This window comes from Suillus subalutaceus (genome assembly GCF_016647625.1).
Source record: "Suillus subalutaceus strain FC151 chromosome Unknown DFJ58scaffold_57, whole genome shotgun sequence".
Classification (NCBI taxonomy): Eukaryota; Fungi; Basidiomycota; class Agaricomycetes; order Boletales; family Suillaceae; genus Suillus; species Suillus subalutaceus.
The window spans coordinates 215,979-233,602 of NW_024540306.1; the positions used below are offsets into that span (position 1 = coordinate 215,979).

General features: G+C 47.6%; 7 protein-coding genes across 7 annotated transcripts; 3 read left to right on the plus strand and 4 right to left on the minus strand.

Annotated features, from left to right (window-relative positions):
* Window positions 1-62: 62 nt before the first annotated feature.
* DFJ58DRAFT_906341 (glycoside hydrolase family 16 protein) lies at window positions 63-3,071 on the minus strand (the record flags this gene model as incomplete). Its single annotated transcript, XM_041395005.1, has 19 exons — window positions 63-388; window positions 439-608; window positions 664-787; window positions 840-942; window positions 993-1,074; window positions 1,121-1,153; window positions 1,203-1,349; window positions 1,401-1,517; window positions 1,565-1,599; window positions 1,654-1,673; window positions 1,724-1,741; window positions 1,795-1,828; window positions 1,883-1,917; window positions 1,967-1,977; window positions 2,030-2,146; window positions 2,198-2,478; window positions 2,543-2,547; window positions 2,598-2,742; window positions 2,933-3,071. 19 exons carry the CDS (start codon window positions 3,069-3,071, stop codon window positions 292-294), a joined length of 1,713 nt encoding a protein of 570 aa, XP_041243625.1. The 3' UTR covers window positions 63-291.
* Window positions 3,072-3,388: 317 nt separating this feature from the next.
* DFJ58DRAFT_660970 (tetrapyrrole biosynthesis, uroporphyrinogen III synthase) lies at window positions 3,389-4,383 on the minus strand (the record flags this gene model as incomplete). The annotated part of the gene is made up of 3 exons (XM_041382182.1): window positions 3,389-3,673; window positions 3,732-4,057; window positions 4,107-4,383. The coding sequence occupies 3 exons, from the start codon at window positions 4,381-4,383 to the stop codon at window positions 3,389-3,391; spliced, it is 888 nt and encodes a 295-aa protein (XP_041243626.1).
* Window positions 4,384-4,541: 158 nt separating this feature from the next.
* DFJ58DRAFT_397736 (uncharacterized protein) lies at window positions 4,542-5,360 on the plus strand. Its single transcript, XM_041380196.1, has 3 exons — window positions 4,542-4,763; window positions 4,818-4,944; window positions 4,994-5,360. The coding sequence occupies exons 1-3, from the start codon at window positions 4,616-4,618 to the stop codon at window positions 5,196-5,198; spliced, it is 480 nt and encodes a 159-aa protein (XP_041243627.1). The 5' UTR covers window positions 4,542-4,615; the 3' UTR covers window positions 5,199-5,360.
* An 89-nt stretch (window positions 5,361-5,449) lies between these two features.
* On the minus strand, window positions 5,450-6,752 carry DFJ58DRAFT_660915 (mitochondrial carrier domain-containing protein; the record flags this gene model as incomplete). The annotated part of the gene is made up of 9 exons (XM_041382177.1): window positions 5,450-5,521; window positions 5,576-5,714; window positions 5,769-5,935; window positions 5,988-6,108; window positions 6,165-6,225; window positions 6,274-6,304; window positions 6,356-6,514; window positions 6,574-6,628; window positions 6,682-6,752. The coding sequence occupies 9 exons, from the start codon at window positions 6,750-6,752 to the stop codon at window positions 5,450-5,452; spliced, it is 876 nt and encodes a 291-aa protein (XP_041243628.1).
* A 208-nt stretch (window positions 6,753-6,960) lies between these two features.
* On the minus strand, window positions 6,961-9,645 carry DFJ58DRAFT_789965 (uncharacterized protein). Its single transcript, XM_041390244.1, has 11 exons — window positions 9,518-9,645; window positions 9,237-9,460; window positions 8,554-9,184; window positions 8,440-8,501; window positions 8,255-8,375; window positions 8,035-8,204; window positions 7,887-7,975; window positions 7,682-7,827; window positions 7,534-7,622; window positions 7,055-7,407; window positions 6,961-6,995 (listed from the first exon to the last, which is right to left on the minus strand). The coding sequence occupies exons 1-10, from the start codon at window positions 9,570-9,572 to the stop codon at window positions 7,093-7,095; spliced, it is 1,902 nt and encodes a 633-aa protein (XP_041243629.1). The 5' UTR covers window positions 9,573-9,645; the 3' UTR covers window positions 6,961-6,995; window positions 7,055-7,092.
* Window positions 9,646-10,535: 890 nt separating this feature from the next.
* DFJ58DRAFT_642548 (uncharacterized protein) lies at window positions 10,536-11,111 on the plus strand (the record flags this gene model as incomplete). The annotated part of the gene is made up of 1 exon (XM_041381370.1): window positions 10,536-11,111. A coding segment is annotated over one exon (576 nt), but the record flags the coding sequence as incomplete, so codon positions are not given.
* A 561-nt stretch (window positions 11,112-11,672) lies between these two features.
* Window positions 11,673-11,951, plus strand: DFJ58DRAFT_660954 (uncharacterized protein; the record flags this gene model as incomplete). Its single annotated transcript, XM_041382181.1, has 1 exon — window positions 11,673-11,951. A coding segment is annotated over one exon (279 nt), but the record flags the coding sequence as incomplete, so codon positions are not given.
* Window positions 11,952-17,624: the final 5,673 nt, after the last annotated feature.

The window sequence follows — 17,624 nt, forward strand, 5'->3', positions numbered from 1 at the left end:
CACAGGATGATAAGGGTCGAATAAGCGAGTAGCGGCTGACCGTGACGCGATTCCTCACGTGATTAAAAATCAACGAACCAAATATCTTAAGTATAAGCATGTATACCAAATGTAAGTAACAGTCGTGAATGTAATGAGGATATGTGCAAGATTATGATATGCAAAGTCCCATGTGCAAGAACCGTCAGTAAAATGCGTGTGCTGCAAGAATGATATGCAATGAAATAACCCAAGTCCCAATAAGCAAATGATGCTGCATGTCGTGAATGTACGGATGGCGTGGATAAGTGCTCAACACCCTCCATTCAATCTGTTCTTAGGTACTGTCTGATTATAGTTCGGGAAGCTCCACCCAGTAAGATTAAAGTTAGTATAAGCTTCCTTGTATCTGAAAATATTTAGTAAACCTCGAAAGTCTTGGTTGGGATCGGGACTTACGTCTCGATGTAAGTGGCAGTTGGGAATTCGGGGGGATCACACCCAATGTTGTGCGCATTTGAAGGCTGATAGACGCGAATATAATCAATCGACATGGTCGCAGGGAACTGGAGGTTCTCGAAATCAATCCCTCCGAAATTGAGTGAGAATCCAAGGTTGGCTATGATATACTGCATAGCGTGGTCAGTATTTTTATGCTTGCTGCGGGAAAAGTTGTTGTGATACCATGGGCTCCTGAGGGATGATACGGGCACCAATTTCGGTCTCGGTATCAGGCCCAAGTCCACCAGAATAGACTGTCCAGACGGCCTCGCCGCTACTAATCCAAGTGATGTATCCAGCATCGAACCTGGAGATACATGTGAGCACAAAGCATAGATTTTGGTCGGACCTCTGCAAACCCTGGTTTGTATTCAAACCCGTAGATGCTATAGCAACCCTTATCAAGCTCATAGCAGTCTTGGTCCGTGAGCGAGAGACCACTAGTAGTCTGTTGATACGCTCCTGCAACGCAACTGTTGGGTACAAATTTGGCATGAAAAATGAGCACATACCCCCATGGTAAGGATTCAGAACAGTCATGTCTGAATTATAAATCTGCAGATTGTTGGAAGTGTTCAACCATTCGTATCCCGCCTGAGAGAGTCAAATAACAGCCCAGTTGACCATAATCCAGACCTACGTTGAAAGGAGCCCATTGTGCCGATTGGGAGACCTTAATGAATTCGTGAGTCAACGCTGATTGAAACTTGAAGTAAGCGAACCTTGCCAATCCCACCATCGACTGTCGCCTCGAAGATATCGATCTCCGGTGCGGAACGACCGACATAATCGCCATTTGTACGGACTGGACCGGGATGTGATTCACCAGGGCAGGTACAAGCTGACAGTCGTTGACCGGGCAAAAATGACTGCAAAAGATGAATGGAGATCTAGGACGATAATTCGTGCAGCGAACTAACCAAGACGCCACCATGATCAGGGTCGCCGTTCTGTACAGCAGCGAGCGGCTTGGATGTCCCAGGATAAGTTTGATTTGGCAACGTGCCGACGTCACAGCTGTCATATGAGTATGGCCACTGGAATAGTCTGATTAATATAACCTCTTCGATAGAGGTTCACGTACCAATCCTTCTAAACTAGCACCGAAGCCTGCGCGACCTTCGGCAATGGTTGGTTTAAATACTCAAAGCGACGAGACAGAAATGCACGAACCTAAATTTCCCATTGTCCAGCTTGATAGAAGATATTAATCACGTTCTCATATTAAAAAGTCCAAACTCACATAGCAGGCCAAAGACCACTTTAATGACAGGTGTTCAGCAGAACGCGATGATCTGACAGCAGCCTACTTACTGGACATTGTTAGATCCCGGTAGGATAACGGAAGCTACATCTCAGTGATTAGCAGACATCGGCAGTAAACAACGCATGGGTAGCTCACTCTCAATGAGGCCGCCTGTGAAACAGAATTTATTCCTTTAGGCACTCATTAGCGTCGAAGGTAACATAGAGTCGAACTCGTTACCATGTTTGGACCTACAAGATGATATATGCCTCAGTATGTCACGATGAAATGATCTTGGCTTACCATGCCTGACTTGTATGTAAGATTGTGGTTTGAAGCAGGATCAACCTTCGCCAGCGTTATTTGCAATGCGCCTCCCTTCGTTGTTACTTGGCTTGGATCGTACCATTCCAAATCATTCTATTCAATGTTTTCAGTCCCATACAATCTATGCACACGACCTTGACTGACCGTGCCCCAGTAATGCAAGCTTGGAGCCTCCCAGTATGGATCGTCTCCGGGATAAAATGACCGTCCTTCAACTTGAAACTCGTCAGAGAAAACAAGGTCCCACATGTCGTTTTGGTTCATGTACGATGCCTTCGTGTATGCTTCCTTCGGAGTATCCACGTCTATGACGCCGCGGTTGCCAGGCATGGATGGAATCTGCCCCGTTGCGTTGGTGCCACCGAGATTAAATCCACTCTGAGGGGTTGGCTTTTTCTTAGACAGGTGACTGATGATTGGGAACACTTTACCCAAGAATATCAACTGTCGAATCTTGCATGCGTCTAATATTGAGATGCACTAACTCACCGAGGCTATGGGAGGAATGTTAGTACAAGCATGTTTATGCAATGGCACAACTTACAATAACATCAGCATCAATACGACCAAGAGAAACAGGCATCCCAAGTTTGCAATCCCTCGCGCAGTGAAAATGTGGCCTCCCTTGTCACTCTTAAGATCACGCTTTGGGTCTGGAGTGTGAAGGTAATCATCTGGTTCAGGTGTGCCTACATGCAGGGCGCTTGTGTCCCAGTCTTCGGGATTGAGTTGCAAGGCATACTGCAGACAGATGTCACAAATGGTACAAAGAGAAGAGTATTGGCATACTTTTTCGGCGAACGAATTCTATCCGCAAGTTTAGTAATCAACCGAGGACATTGGGTATTATTTCTGAACTTACTTCATACGTCGACGGACTTGGAGACCTGCTTGGTCCTGCAAATCCCGTGTCATACTCGCTCGCTGTTGACGACGACCTGGAATGACCTTGTGCCCTGGGAGGTAGCAAGCTAGTCAACGAGACGCCATATTCCTGTCGCAGCAGCGGAGAGTTCATGTCGTAACAGTGAAAGAGCCAGCTTTACGCTGCCGTTCAGGTTGCCTCAGGAGTATGTAGAGTAAAGAACGTGGTGCAAAAGAACGTGTAGTTAGAAGATGGTCAGTGTGTCGGTAAACTAGGCAAATTGTATTGAAATTGGTGCCCGACAATTCCTAAGGTTTCCGTAAAGCTTCTCATTCCGTAATGTCTGTCAATTCCGTGTGATTGTGTGAAAAGTGAACGAGGCTCTGGCAGTGGCATATGTACTTAGCATGTTCTGCAGTAGTGACAATTTTCATGAAAGGTATACATGGAGTGACGTAGGGGACTGCATGTTATTGTGCCTCATCATGTTGAAGGACCGCATCAGCAAGATCATCTGCCTTGGGATTTCTTGCAGTTACTGCCACCGACAACTTCAAAGTCTGTTGGAGAAAGGATTCTGTAGTAGGTCCTATCGCAGCAACTTTGACGCGATGATATTCTGAAAGTTGAGTGCAATCCTCAGGCTCCGTGCTCAAATTGACCACAGGCAGGGCGAAGTGATTCCGTAGGATTGGCGTCACGAATTCAGCTACCGAAGGGGCGAAGTAGACAATCCATCCCCAGGATGATCCCTCCTCTATATAAATTTCAAAAGTGCTGCAAATCTAAGGCTGAGAAATACTTTCCTTTGACATGTTCTAAGGCAAGTGATAAATCGTGAGGAAACATGGATGAGCCTTGTGTGGCATAGACCTGGAGCGGGTCTAATGCAACACCAGCCGACTCTAGAATCCTCGGCAATGTATCACGATTTTTATCTCCAGTGAGGTAGAAAAGTTTTCTGCTTGTCCCATCCGAGGGAAGATCCTTGAGTATGAATCCCGCAAGGCGTTCCGCAGTCCCCGTCTCTGAGCCGCCTCGAATATCTCTGGGTGTATACATAGGTATCTTCTCACAAAGATCGCGAAGCGCGACCGACGTAGCTTCTCCGACTGCATAGAACGGCACAGACCACCAGTCTGTTTGGTTGTGAGGTCTGATATGATGCGTTTAGCCAATAGATCATACCAGATTCAGGCTTGAGAGGTGTGTTGTTATCAGCAGTGATCAATGCTTGAGCAGCCTCGAACCATGCCTCGACGGCTCTCTGGCTCGTGATTATGACTCCAGAAAGGTCCTGCTTCTCTGGACCAATGCTCAATCTGCGTGCTAGCTCCTCGCGGCAAACTATGACGGTCTCTAGTACCGGAACTGATATTGGATGATATCCGCGAGACCTGAAAGCATTTTCATATCGATCCGGGCTGTCTTGATTGGCAGCTCTCAGAAGCAGGACATTCGACATTGAACCGTGCCAGTATGTTGATAAAAGGTGTTTATGATGAAGAATCTGTAGAATCTCAGGTACTGATGATCATGAGAGCATGCCCAATCAGTAGTCGTACGTCAGCACAACGTCAGCACGAGATCAACTACCGCATGGAATCTTCCCACTGCCAGCAGGCCGCCGCTACTACCTGTATATCACGACTCCGAATTATTTAACCCTAATCTTCAACGATTTTCGATAGATTACGATGGCTGAGCCAGAACTCTGGTCGTCGCCCGTGGTGCAGACCCTCTTCGCTCGTTCGCCTCCCGCTCCGCTCTCGCCGAAAGACATATGGCACCAGGATCTTACAGCTCAGATCAACCAGCTGTCAGCTAATCTCAACGTCAGAGCTGGTAAGTATTTAACTCGTCAAGGTGATTAGAAGCCTCTGTTCATGCCGATACCAGTCCTCCACCTGCTCAATGATGATTTCAATGGCTGTCACGAGCTTGTACAAACCCAAGAAGGCAATCCCTATTCTGATCACTTGCACTCGATCGCTCATAGGCGTGAGCCCGACTACGAGAACTCCAAGTGGGCTTGTCTGAGATGTCCTATGCGCGGCTGACCACCATTGCCTTAGGTATTGGATTGCAAGTTTCTCTCATGAGCACTTGACGGAGATATACTCGCCTGGTGGCACCATTACTCAGGCTAAGCAGGAAATGACCAAGTTTGTAGATGCTGTACAATCTGTCGAGGCTTCCGGAAATGGGGTCGCGGACCATGAGAAGAGGCAGTGGGAAGAAATGACGAAGCTTGCGAGAATCCTGATTGACTCGGAATAGGGACTTTTAGCTTTGAAATAGAGACTTGTGATTGTGCGCGGAAGTATCACTGAGATGATTGCAACCTGGTGTGCTAGCACTCGCCACAACTTGTACCCTGTAATATCTGTTCATGAACCACTGTTAGTCAGGCTCTGAAAGATAAGGCTGATGTCGCGTAGAGGGCCGCCCGCAGGTTCAGAATTACTTGTATCATGCTCTCGAGGAGTGCGTTGGGTGTATATTGGTTCAGGAACATCTTGTATGGACCGTTACTCCTGCTCCCGACCACCGATGATACTAATAATCTTCTCATAGGTCGTGAACACGATGCCTCCGCTCATCTATAGAAGTAAAATTTGGATAACTTCAACGTCACATAATGAAAAACAACGCACAACTAATCTAGCCAGTCGCGGCGTTGTACCAGTCCAAAACCGGAAGATTCCTTCCTCAGTCAAGATCCTATATCCACAGTGGAAAGAGTTACGGTACTGCTGGCGCGCTGATAGTGACTGCATCCGCGTCTTGATCACGCTGTGATTATGAAAACGATGAGCTCTCATCAGCACATACAGGGGCAGTGCTTACTCCAGCGGCTGTGTCGTATAGACTGTCACCAATCCAGCTACTGCACCAATCCCAAATGTGATCCCTGGAGGTAACTGTCGGCCTGGTCGCGTAGTTCCTTGAACGAACTGTTTGAGAGTCGTGTATGTCGTAAAACGGACTGCAGAGTTGGCTCCTTGACGCATCATCTAGGGTTCACTATTGAGAAATACATATATTATACGCGTCAAAAATACTCACAACGGGAAAGAGCCCTCGGTATATGCCGAGTATGCCTTCCTGTCGGATTATAGACATCGTTCCATGAGCAAGACCGCGATATTGCGGGTTTGGACGTTTGGCGTCATCAATCAATTTGGTCCTGAAATAAGGGACAAGAATGATATATTAGCAGAGCAAAGAGAAGCGTGCGCATACTTGATAGTCTCTGAAGGGGTAACAGCAATGACGGCCTCCGTCATACCAGCTCCAAGACCAGCTATTTTCATCATCAGATAAATGCAGTCCCCATGTAGAGCTCACATACCAAGTAAACTTCGAGGCGCACTGACATTGCCCTACAAACATACTCAGCCAATTCCTTCTTCCCGGTAATAGACCATGATTACCTCTGCGTCTGCCAGCATACTCTTGAAGTGGTCATAGCTCACGAATCGAACACCAGCCTTGACTGAATTGCCTATCACAAGTGCCGAACAACCCGAATACAGACCCGTTACACCCTTTTCGCGTAAAGTCGAGCGAATGATAGTCAAAGGTGACTCTCGCTGGTGAAAATAGATAACACACCAGTCAGTTATCATAACAGAAGAAAATAACCCCCCACCTGCCCACCAAACTGTGACCGGGTCTTCACGAATTCAGTCGGGTACGTCACGAATCTATCTTCTGAAGATGAGCAATGCCTCTGGTAGTGGAACATCATTTCACTTACGCTTCTATTGCTCCAGCAGTCGTACCCGCAATCAGAGAGTGGATGGGCTTCTCTTTCTTAATAGAGCTCATTTTGTGGAAGTTGAAGATTCGGACCAAGGGAGGGAATTTACGACTGCCAAGATTAATGGTGTACTTCGGTTTGACAGTCTTCGACTTATCAAGGCGAACACGCGTGACGGCATCACGCTGCAGCTGCCCATCAACAACGTGCCGCGGAGTTGGAAATTTGCTCGATAGCGAGTGCCAGAACCTTGCGGGTTTTTGCACAAACCCTCACTTACTTTGTGAATCAAATAATTTATGGAATACATCTATTTTCTATCGTCGAAAACGGCCTCAATACATAACCCTTCATAGGCCCCGCTAAGACCAAACTGTCCAAGTCACCATGATATCACTAATCCCAGTTTCATATCACATCGTCACGACCGTGGTCAACTTGACCAGTGAGGCTATCAGTGGAACTCTCCAACTCTTCTTGGTCGGATATCGTCTTTGCAAAACAAACGTCAATCATGCCTGCACGGCGCAGGTTAGCCTCCGTCGGATGCTTCACATCTTCCAGAACTTCATTGACAGAGGCTGATTGACGACCCAGCCATAAGAGTTGCAATGCGCCTGTACTCTGGATGGCAGTCTGACTATCGCTGGATACGTTGCATGCTCTTGTCATGGATAGAGCCAATGCTATCATGATCACCGATGCAGATATCGCAAAGGACAGCTGGAGTGACTCATATTCGATAAATTGCCACGGCGTAGATACCATCGCGGACTCACAGGAATGATATTGATCTACCACACGGTTCATCAGTCAAATGGAAGAAAATTCAGCGCAGTTCATACTGACATTGAGGCGTAGGCGAATTATCTCCTCGTCAATATAGGCCATTCCGTTCCCAGGTTGAATGCCTCCATTGGACGTGCCTATTTTTCCCGCTAAACATGCGACACGGCATAAGCATAAGACAATGCTTGAGAAAGCCACATCCACTTACCTATCCAGATGAGTTGTGCGGCTACTCGCGCAATAGCAGCTTCGAGTTGATCCGGGCTCAAAACGAAAGCAGAAACGGGAAGACCCAACAGCGAGGCGTTTACATACTCGGCGGTGAGATTTAAGCCTACCAATGACATGATGTACCTATAAAATCGAACCAGGAGTAAGACATTGCAGCATAGGAGTGAAGGTAAGGTTTTAACTCATCAGCCATCGAGGGTTCGGACCCGGAACCTCCAATCGAAAACGAATACCCACTACTGACCGATGAAAGCAGAGCCGGATTACTAATCTTAGGTATGCAGTACATCATCAAATCGTCTCGACCCCTCAAAGTGAGCTTCAACGCACCGCGGATTGCCAAACATTAGATATCCATTGGGTAATCTCCCACTGCCCGGATGATTGTGAGGCGGACACGGGATTCCAGTTCTGCAGACTGTTGGTTTGCACGTCAAGCACCGCATCTGCCCTCACGCTCGATAGCGAGCATTGTATAAAATAGACTTCAAGGACCCCCGCTACAGAATATCTGTGTTATCATGTAAGTATTAAAAACAAGTCAACGCACAAGAATTATTCATTTCCCAAGGCACCGGTACACCGAACGTCTCTTGCACTGAGGGATCGATGTCTAATAGTGTAGAGACCATAAAGAAGACGCCAGTCTGGTTTATTGAAAAATTCAAGAACTGATGTGAGACAATTGTCAGAGAGTATTTACGGCGCCCATAGATGATTTCGGAGAAGCCTCACCTCGCTCATAGGTTCTCCAGTAGAAGAAATACCGGGGTGAATTACTTGTATTTGGTCTGACCCTGTGAACATTTCTAAACACGGAGAAAACCATTCAAAACTATGATGACATACAGGGAGGGTTTAAGGGGAGAAAATCGATAAAAGTTCCATTGCCAACCGAAGAATTTCCCGTGATCATCGGCTGACCTGTGGTGTTATCCATAGAGTACGATATATTGGGAAGCAGTCCACAACGCGAGGTTATCGTTGTTGCATTCACGGTTGCATTTCCTAATATAGCATTTGTTATTGGGGTGTCGTAGATTGTAGTGTTGGATAATCCAGCAGAGACTACTCCAGGCAATTGATTGAGAACCAGTAAGGATGCAGTAATGGCTGCCCAGTTCACGTCATATACATTTTGGCCGTTTACGCTGACAGACTCGGAGGCATCTGGTAGGTTGTTTAACCATGCTAGTGTTGTTGGCACAGAAGTCGACATAGAAGTATTGAACGTTTGTAACTGTAAGAGGGTGGAAGAGGTGACATGTAGCACAGAGATGCTTGCAAGGTAGACCGTCACAGCAGAAGTCATCCACCATGAGGCAGGGATGTCAATTTGTTGCCAGACGCTACTGAGTGCGGAACCGAGGCCCGTCCATGCACCAGAGATGTCGTGAATAGCGGTCAACTTCTGACGGCGTGCTAGCGTTCTTGACATCGCAAGCCGTTGGGTGAAGAAGAGTAGAACAGCCGTGTAAATCTAGATGAGGTCTTTTGATTGGTATACCTATCAGCTAAAGGAGGTCACGTACCGTGTAAAATGCTTGCAGTGAAGCACTCACTACCACAGGCCAAAAATCGGTGTTCATTGATGTCAATGGGAGGGTCACACGATGTTCCCATTGGAAGATATAAAAGATAACAAGGACGACGTGTATCACGACCAGTATGGCATGCAGCATGTAACATGTGTCAGCGGAGGATGATCCATCGAGTGCATTTCCTGAGAGTTTTTTCGAGTGAGACTTCCAGGACACTGTAAATGTAGCTGTTGGTATGGCATGCAACACCAATTAACGTGATAATAGTATACCAAACCAAGTCCTTGGCGACTGCATTCCAGGGTGGTTGTCGTTTGTGGCTGACATGAACCACTTGCCGAAGGGATCCAGAAACGTTACCAGGGAGGAAGACAGAGGAGATGGCACACTACTATTAGTATGAATGAACAGGTTGACGTCTATATATCTAAAAAGAACGTGCTTGGCATCACCTTTTACAGAGATATGGGAACCGCTGATTGGGATAAGAACTGGGAATGACCGAGTACCATCATATCAAGGGCGGCTGATGGATTGATCATCTTCATGGTGGACTACCCAACATCAGCTGGGTAACGTGAGAGTCGGTGAGACTGTGCTGGCAGTGGTACATATAACAGTGACTAACAAGTAGCCTATTCAAATGCGCGGGGATGCAACCATGATACGCAGTATGGAAAAGCGAGAGTGAACTAATTTGAGTACCTCAGTTCAAACCCTTTACTAGTCAGAGGTCGCGGGCGTGAATTCCGTAACAAATCACCAGGGGGTTTGTTGCTGATATGAATCGACCTTAGTAACGATCTGAGTCTGACCAAGAGCCTGGAGGAGCCTGGTAGACGCAATAGCACCCGATGCCGGCGGTATCTCGTGCTTAATTTGTGTTCTAGCCAGGGCGAGGCACGAGCACGTGATACGAACGAAGTCTATGCCCATTCTGAGTCAGGGAAAAGGACACGCCTTCTTTCCTCTCGCCGCCATCATCCATATTTTGCTAGTACCCAACACTCGAAATATTCACTCTTCAACTGCTGATCTGTTGAATAAAAAACACCAAAAACAGTTTTTGTCCATTTCAATCCTCTATGAATAGATTACACTCTGACCCCGGTTTGCTCATTTGCCCCGATTTCATGAGCGAACCGTATTGGGCTAGCCGAGCTAGTTTCATCTCCCCTACTACCACTGAAGCTCAGGCTGCCGACCTTCTGCGCGCAGTCTGGGTTACTACCAACAACGCGCTATGCACACAGTGGCAACAGCAGGTTGCTGAAGACGAACTGCCTTCGTGCCGAAGAACAACGCCTGGCCGAAGAAGAAACCGAGTGTCAACAGCAAGCCCTTTGCCTCGAAGAAGAGGCTACCAAAGTGGACGAGAAAAAGAAGAACCGGATCAAGCATTTACCCATCCCTATTCGCCCCCGTCCAGACTCCACCGATGATGAAGTCTTGGTGTCTGACTTCGCACTGTGTAAGATCGACAAGGGGCACTATGTAGAACTATACTACTGGACCAACATTGGTCTTCAGGAGGCTCACTCAACTTATCGCACACGTGATGATGAAGGCATGATTCCTACCGCTGGTGAAGATGGCTCCACGGTCTGGATTAACGCTGCGGTAGCCAAGCCTTCATCCCGGGTCATTGCAGATCGCGACCTTTCCACGGTGGAGTTTGCTCAAGCCGTCCCGTGTATGATATCCGCCCTAGAAGAATATGATTGGCCCGCACAACGCATCACGATGTTAGCACATTTCTGGGGAGCCATTATGTTACATAGATACTGGAACTCTCCCGACCACATCGCTCAGCGTGCGATTTTGATCTACCAGGAAGAACAGCGCCGGGCATGGCACAACACCATTCCCCTCTCTAAAGGGGCCTGGGATATCTCAATTATCGACGAAGCTGCCTTACTTCGCACCTTTGATCGCGTTTTCCGCGGTATGCGTCACCATGACCTTATCGAGCAGTGTCCGGTGCATACCTTCGCCCTTTTGCTCCAGCATCAACTAATTGTTATTCTATATTCCCATCTTCATGCGTTACCGTGTTGCATCACCCACATCGTCACATGCGCCGTTTTCTACCTGCACTGCTATGTTCGCCTTGCGGTCGTTTGATGTGCGTTTGCATTTGCGTTTGTTTCTCTTGCGTTGGCGTTTATTGCGTTTGCGCTTGCGGTTGCATTCTTGGTGCTCACCTTGTATTGCTATGCCCTCAGGACTTGAGCTATCACAGTGGCTGTGGAGACTCCTCTTCCCATCACCGTTCTCGCAGATCAAAACGCTCCGTATCCCCATGCTACAGATGGCGCTCTGCCTCTCCACGGAGCTCCAAGAAGCACACCACCCCCCGCACCCCCCGTTCGTCGGGTCTTCGCTCAGGGTTTTAAAGACGGCGCACACAGTTCACGCTCCCCAGCGGTGTGCGCAGTCTGCCTGGGGCACAACTCTCACAGCTTCATCGACTGCACCGCCGATCGCATATGGGACAACACATTTCCAGCGCTCGCCACCCGCGTCAACAAACAACTCCTCCTGCGCAACTCCGACAAACCTCTGTGTGTGGACTGGCAATGCTCTCGGGGTTGCTCCAGTCACTCCCATGATGAACGCCACGTGTGTTCAGGCTGTCTCTCCAGTACCCACGGTGCACAGGTCTGTCCTCGAGCACAGACGACAGCATCCACTCACACCCTATAATTTTGTCATCTGGGAAAATAAGCTCCGGGAGCATGATCTTCTTGTTAAATACGCCTCCTTACCGCAGAGTCTTCGTTTTGGTTTCGATCTTAGTATTCCCCCCCATTGTTGTGCCACAGTTGCCCAGTAATAGTACCTCCCTTCTTCTGTTTCGCGATGCCTTTGATAAAATACTCGAACGTGAACTGGCTACTGGTCGCTATCTTGGTCCCTTCTCGCACATTGAATTACTCTCTTTACTCGGTCCTTTCCAGTCTTCACCCATATCTATTATACCCAAGCCTGAGAAGCCCGGCAAATTTCGCGTCATACAGAATTTCTCCTTCCCGCTCTTACCTTCTTTGGCATATCCCAACCCGTCTATCAACTCACTTGTTGACTCTGATGACTTTTCATGCACCTGGGGAATGTTCGAGACAGTCTGTACCATTATCCGTTTGCTACCTCCTGGTTCCCAAGCGGCGACGTGTGATGTGGCTGAGGTGTACCGTACTGTTCCTCTCCACCACTCCCAATGGCCTGCAGCAGTTGTGCGACTGCCTGACGAGACACTCTGCATCGACACTTGCGTGTCCTTTGGTATGGGACCTTCTGCCGGCGTTTATGGTCATGTTGCTGATGCAGGTGTCGATCTTTTGCGCGCAGAAGGTATCGGACCTGTCACAAAGTGGGTGGATGATCATTTGTTCTTCCGCATTAGAAGGGAGTACCTACAGGAATACAACGCACATCACATGTCCGTACGGAGGATACTGGCATGCGGAGGACAGCAACAGGCTGGAGAATGTCTTTGGTATAAGGGCACATCCTTTGATGATGACTTGTTCGATGTCCACGCTGAAGACTTTAGGTTCCCCATCTGCGATCTTTCATCCTCATCCCCACGCTCCTCCCTCGACTCTGATTTCTCCTATGCCTTCACCGACATTGACTGTATGTCCATTCCTTTGGGAATACCCTGGGAACCCACCAAAGACATTGCCTTCGCCTTCATCGCCCTCTATCTGGGTTTATTGTGGAACATCACGCAACTTACAGTCCAACTGTCTCCCGCGAAGGCCAAGAAATACAAAGCTGCCATCTCGGACTGGCGTTCTACGCCAACACATGTCCTTCTCGACGTCCAGAGACTGTATGGTAAACTACTCCATGCCTGCCTGGTCATCCCATCAGGACGTTCTCGCCTCACCAGACTGGAGGCCATGCTCAAGGTATGCGGTCCTCGTCCTTTCATGCCACACCACTCCATCAAACACCTTGACGAGGACCTTGACTGGTGGGTTAAACGACTCTCGTATTCCTTCCTTGGCTGTCCCATCCCCCAGCCTCGGTCACCAGTCAACATCCATGCCTTTTCCGACGCGAGTACATCCGTCAGCATCGCAATTGTTATCAATGGGCATTGGCGGGCCTGGACTCTCCAGCCTGGATGGTGAACTCTCGACGGACAGCGTGACATCGGGTGGGCTAAGTGTGTCGGCTTCGAGTTGCTTGTCACTGCAATCCTCAACAGTCGGGTGGACGCCTCGCCACGACACTTCCGTGTCTTCTGCGACAACCAGGGAGTTGTTGATGGTTGGAAGAATGGATGGAGCCGGAACTGGGCAACCAACGCCGTCTTCCAGCGGATATCTGACCGCCTTGAGTCCCTGGATGATGAAACCTCCTTTCACTTACACTACATGCCCAGCCGTGATAACCCTGCCGACGGGCCTTCCAGGGGTGTCTATCCCCCTCGTCACCTCCTCCTCCCTCCCATCGCTCTCCCCGGCGACCTCCCCAAATTCCTTGTTGATGCAGACCTCCAGGCCAGACACGTCCCCAGCGACTCCTGCTCCCACCACGCAACTATTGATGGGTTGGTTGACGAGGCACCTGCCAGCAGCTGGGGAAATGAACTCCTCCAGTACCACGAGAGTTGGAGAGACTGACATCTCCCGTTTCAGCACATTAACCCCACTGCGTTCGACATACACCCCCGCACACCCCCATCCCTACCTCCCATCACTGACACCTCGACCCTCCTCCCTTCGTCCCCACTGTCTAGCACGTGATTGGCTGCGCCTTTGGGTGCCAGCCGTGTCACGTTCTCATCTCGACCATGCGGGGACCTTGGTGTCACTGTCCGACAGTGACATTGACCGCATTTTATTGGTTATCACACACTCTCACGCGCCCAGCACACGTGAAGTGTATGGGTCCGGTATTTTGGTTTTTCACGTCTTCTGTGATTCCCATAACGTGCCTGAGGAGCAATGGTGTCCAGTGTCCAGTGTCCTCCTTCTGGCCTTTTTGGCAGGGTGCGCTGGACTGTACTCAGGCTCGACACTCAAGACATACTTTTCTGGGATACGTGCGTGGCATCTCTTACATGGACAACCCTGGCTGGTTGACCAAGCACAAGCCTCCCTCACGCTCGAAGGGGTGAGACACTTTGCCCCGGCTAAATCGACTCGTCCAAAATGTGCTCCTTTCACTACAACATTACTCCTGGCCATCCGCTCATCCCTTGACTTGTCCTCCCCATTGCACGCTGCAGTGTTCGCGTGTCTTACAATGTCCTTCTTTACCATAGCACGCACTGGGGAGTTTACTGTGTCATCGCTGAAGAGTTTTGACCCTGAGGTTAATGTCAAAGTCGCCGACATCCGGTTTGACGTTGACCGATGTCTTACTAGGATGTGAAAGGCAATAAAAACACCAAATTTCACTTATCCTCCACGGTCAACGGTTCAGACAAATACCAACGGTTGATAACGTGGTCGTTCGTGGGGGTGCAAATATAGATTGCGTTCTCCTTGAGCAAATTTACCAATGACTAAAAAAAGGGGTGAGATATTCGGGAATCTCAGGAACAATGCCCATTAACTGGCTTAATGCAGTACTTAGGGTTCTTCAGGGATAATGATGCGACAGTACGCAGATTACGGAAAGTTACGTGAATTACAGTGATACGTGGTGAGTCAGAGCGATATCTCTAGGATACTCCTTATTCTCACAATCAGGGGAGATCAAACTAGGAGTCGGATACAGTTGAATCAATCAAATACTTGGCCTCAAACCCGACCTTTCTGCTGCTCAGGATCTCACAATGAGTAATGACGCAGTCCAGACTAGAATACACCTTCTTGATGTAGTCTTAAGTGGCCAAGCTCTTAATATTGTTGACTAAAGTATAAGTCCTATTTATCGTCCTCAATCGTTAAAGTACGTGGATTTCTCCCCACAGAATTGATTTCCTGTGTCGTAAAGAGAATTGCAGTGAAACTACACTAGACGACTAGTAACCGTGCACTAGCTAGAGTAATTTAATGTGACTTAGAGGTGGCCTCAGGTAGTCAGAACGTCGTGGGAAACAGTGACAAAAGAGTGGAGGGAATAAACTAATATTCACTCAGTATTCACACAGATATTAAGGGGTGAGAAACTTTCTGAGAGGTACGCAAACTCTCTAAAAAGGGATCTTATTATTCAAAGAGGGAAACTATGTCCCTTTATATACTACTCTACAGGTGGCTATGCAACTACTAAATATGGAATAGTGACTCATAATGACTCCATGTGACTCACTATGACTCAGTGTCCAAATGTTCACTTAGAGATTACCGCTATTTCGGAACTGTCCAGAAACTATGACTAATCATTAAACAAAATGTAGATTATGTAAGAAGATTGACACTGCTCAGATGATGACTGCGCAGATGTTGAGATGTTAAGATGTTAACACGAATATGGCTCATTAGGTGGGAAAATGTACAAGAAAATCCTGAAAGGTGCGGGAATGTGCTTACTAATGAAAGGATAAGGTTTTTTAACACAGTTTGTTGACTGTGCTAAGTACGTAATATGAATGATTAATTCATGTAGCTATGAAAAACCTTCAAGAAAATTATAGTAAACTGTAATAAAGCCCTAAGACATTAGAACTGCCTTTATTGGCAGTATTAGGTTGTACGAGAGTATGTTATGTGTCCGTGATCATGTATGAAACAGGTTTCATGCGTGTCACCGACATGGTTTCAAGGTGGTCGTTTTTCATCTTCCACGCACCAAAACATCCCCCACTGGAGAAGACGTCTACTGGGCAGCTCAATCTGGCTTGTTAGATCCTGAAGCGGCCCTACACAACCATTTCGCTGTCAATCATCCTTCCCCATCTGATGCCCTGTTCAGTTGGCGTCACCGTACGGGATTGAGAGTCCTCACATGGAGCGCCTTTATCAAATGTTTACAACAGGCTAGCGACTGCTCCGGAAAGGGAGACTTGAAGGGCCATGGGATACAGCATTGGAGGCACCCTCGAATATCTTCTGCGCGGTGTCCCCTTTGACACTGTCAAAGTCATGGGATGGTGGAACAGTGATGCTTTCGTACGCTACCTTCGGAAGCACGCTGTAATCCTGGCACCTTACCTGCAGGATCACCCTGTTTTAGAACCTTTTATGTGGTATGCCTTGCCATCTTGATTTGTAAGTGTTCGCAGGCACTCCTTCCTTTTCGGGGACAAGCTAACGCCAGCTGCAGTCGTTTTTGCTCCTAAATATAGGGAATCTCAGCTTCTCTTGCCCCCACCTTTGGGAGTGCAAAGCATGTTTCAGTCGAAAACCCTGTAGGGTTTTGCCCAAACACTATACCATAGCCTTTGTTAGACACCTGACCTTAGCCACTCACTTGTCATCCCACACTGCCATTACCAAAATTGATTGTCAATTGATGCCTGTCCTTTACACCTGCGAGATCACAGCATAGATTGTGTTCTAGCCAGGGCGAGGCACGAGCACGTTGTCTTGCTACTTAAGGGTCTTATATGGGACGCGTATATAGTGACAACACAACTATACAGGGATAAGACTACTTGCCAGTCCTTAAGTACACGGTCTACGACTTTTCTAGTTTTCGTGGTAGATAACTGTGTGAGTTCTTGGGAGGATTTACTGACGTGTCCTCTTCTTGTCTTTCTTGTGATTTCAGTGATACGAAGTTTCTCAGTGTTATATAGTCAACCTCTAGTTTAGGTAGTATATAACTAGTAGTAGAAATGTCTTATATCTTACTTCAAGGCAACCTATTTGGCCTGCACTTTCAGAATATTACTGGGTCTCACACGGTTTGAGAGAAGAGTGGAAAGTGGGAAGTTATATTTAGTAGGTGCAAGATGGGCTCCTTTTATACCTTTTTGGGGCCCCCCTTACTAAGCATGACTCATCACAGCATTAGTAAGTCACTGGCTTACTAACCATGCCATTTGGCAGTGCTGAATCAGCTGCTTATCAATCTAATATACATAAATAGTAAATACTATTACAAAGCATGATAAATCATGACAAAGCATGACAAAGCATGACAAATCATGATAATCATGATAAATCCTTACAAATCAGCCTATTGCCAGTCACATGACATGCTTACAAACATGTCTGATGGCTCACTGAAGGATCTGTGTCTGAAAGAAATGGAAACAGACAGAAACAAATGGAAACTGCATGACAAATCATGAAGGATCCTTACAAATCAGCATATTGCCAGTCACATGACACACTAAGTAACATATTTGTGGCTCACTGAGTAAATTGATGGCTGAATAAGCCTTAGAAAAAGAAAGAGAAGGAAACTAACAATCTGAAAATATAAGTACAAGTAAATCTGTCATAAATGAAACCAAGCCTGTAATAC

What these genes read in the sequence shown, in the direction of transcription:
- DFJ58DRAFT_397736 (XM_041380196.1), top strand. Translation starts at nt 4,616, where the DNA reads ATGGCTGAGCCAGAACTCTGGTCGTCGCCCGTGGTGCAGACCCTCTTC. An exon ending in TAATCTCAACGTCAGAGCTG is followed by an intron (nt 4,764 to 4,817) that starts GTAAGTATTTAA and finishes TGCCGATACCAG; the next exon opens with TCCTCCACCTGCTCAATGAT. An exon ending in CCCGACTACGAGAACTCCAA is followed by an intron (nt 4,945 to 4,993) that starts GTGGGCTTGTCT and finishes CCATTGCCTTAG; the next exon opens with GTATTGGATTGCAAGTTTCT.
- DFJ58DRAFT_789965 (XM_041390244.1), bottom strand. Translation starts at nt 9,572, where the DNA reads ATGTCAGCCACAAACGACAACCACCCTGGAATGCAGTCGCCAAGGACT. An exon ending in GTCGCCAAGGACTTGGTTTG is followed by an intron (nt 9,461 to 9,517) that starts GTATACTATTAT and finishes CTACATTTACAG; the next exon opens with TGTCCTGGAAGTCTCACTCG. An exon ending in CTAATGTTTGGCAATCCGCG is followed by an intron (nt 7,976 to 8,034) that starts GTGCGTTGAAGC and finishes TGCATACCTAAG; the next exon opens with ATTAGTAATCCGGCTCTGCT.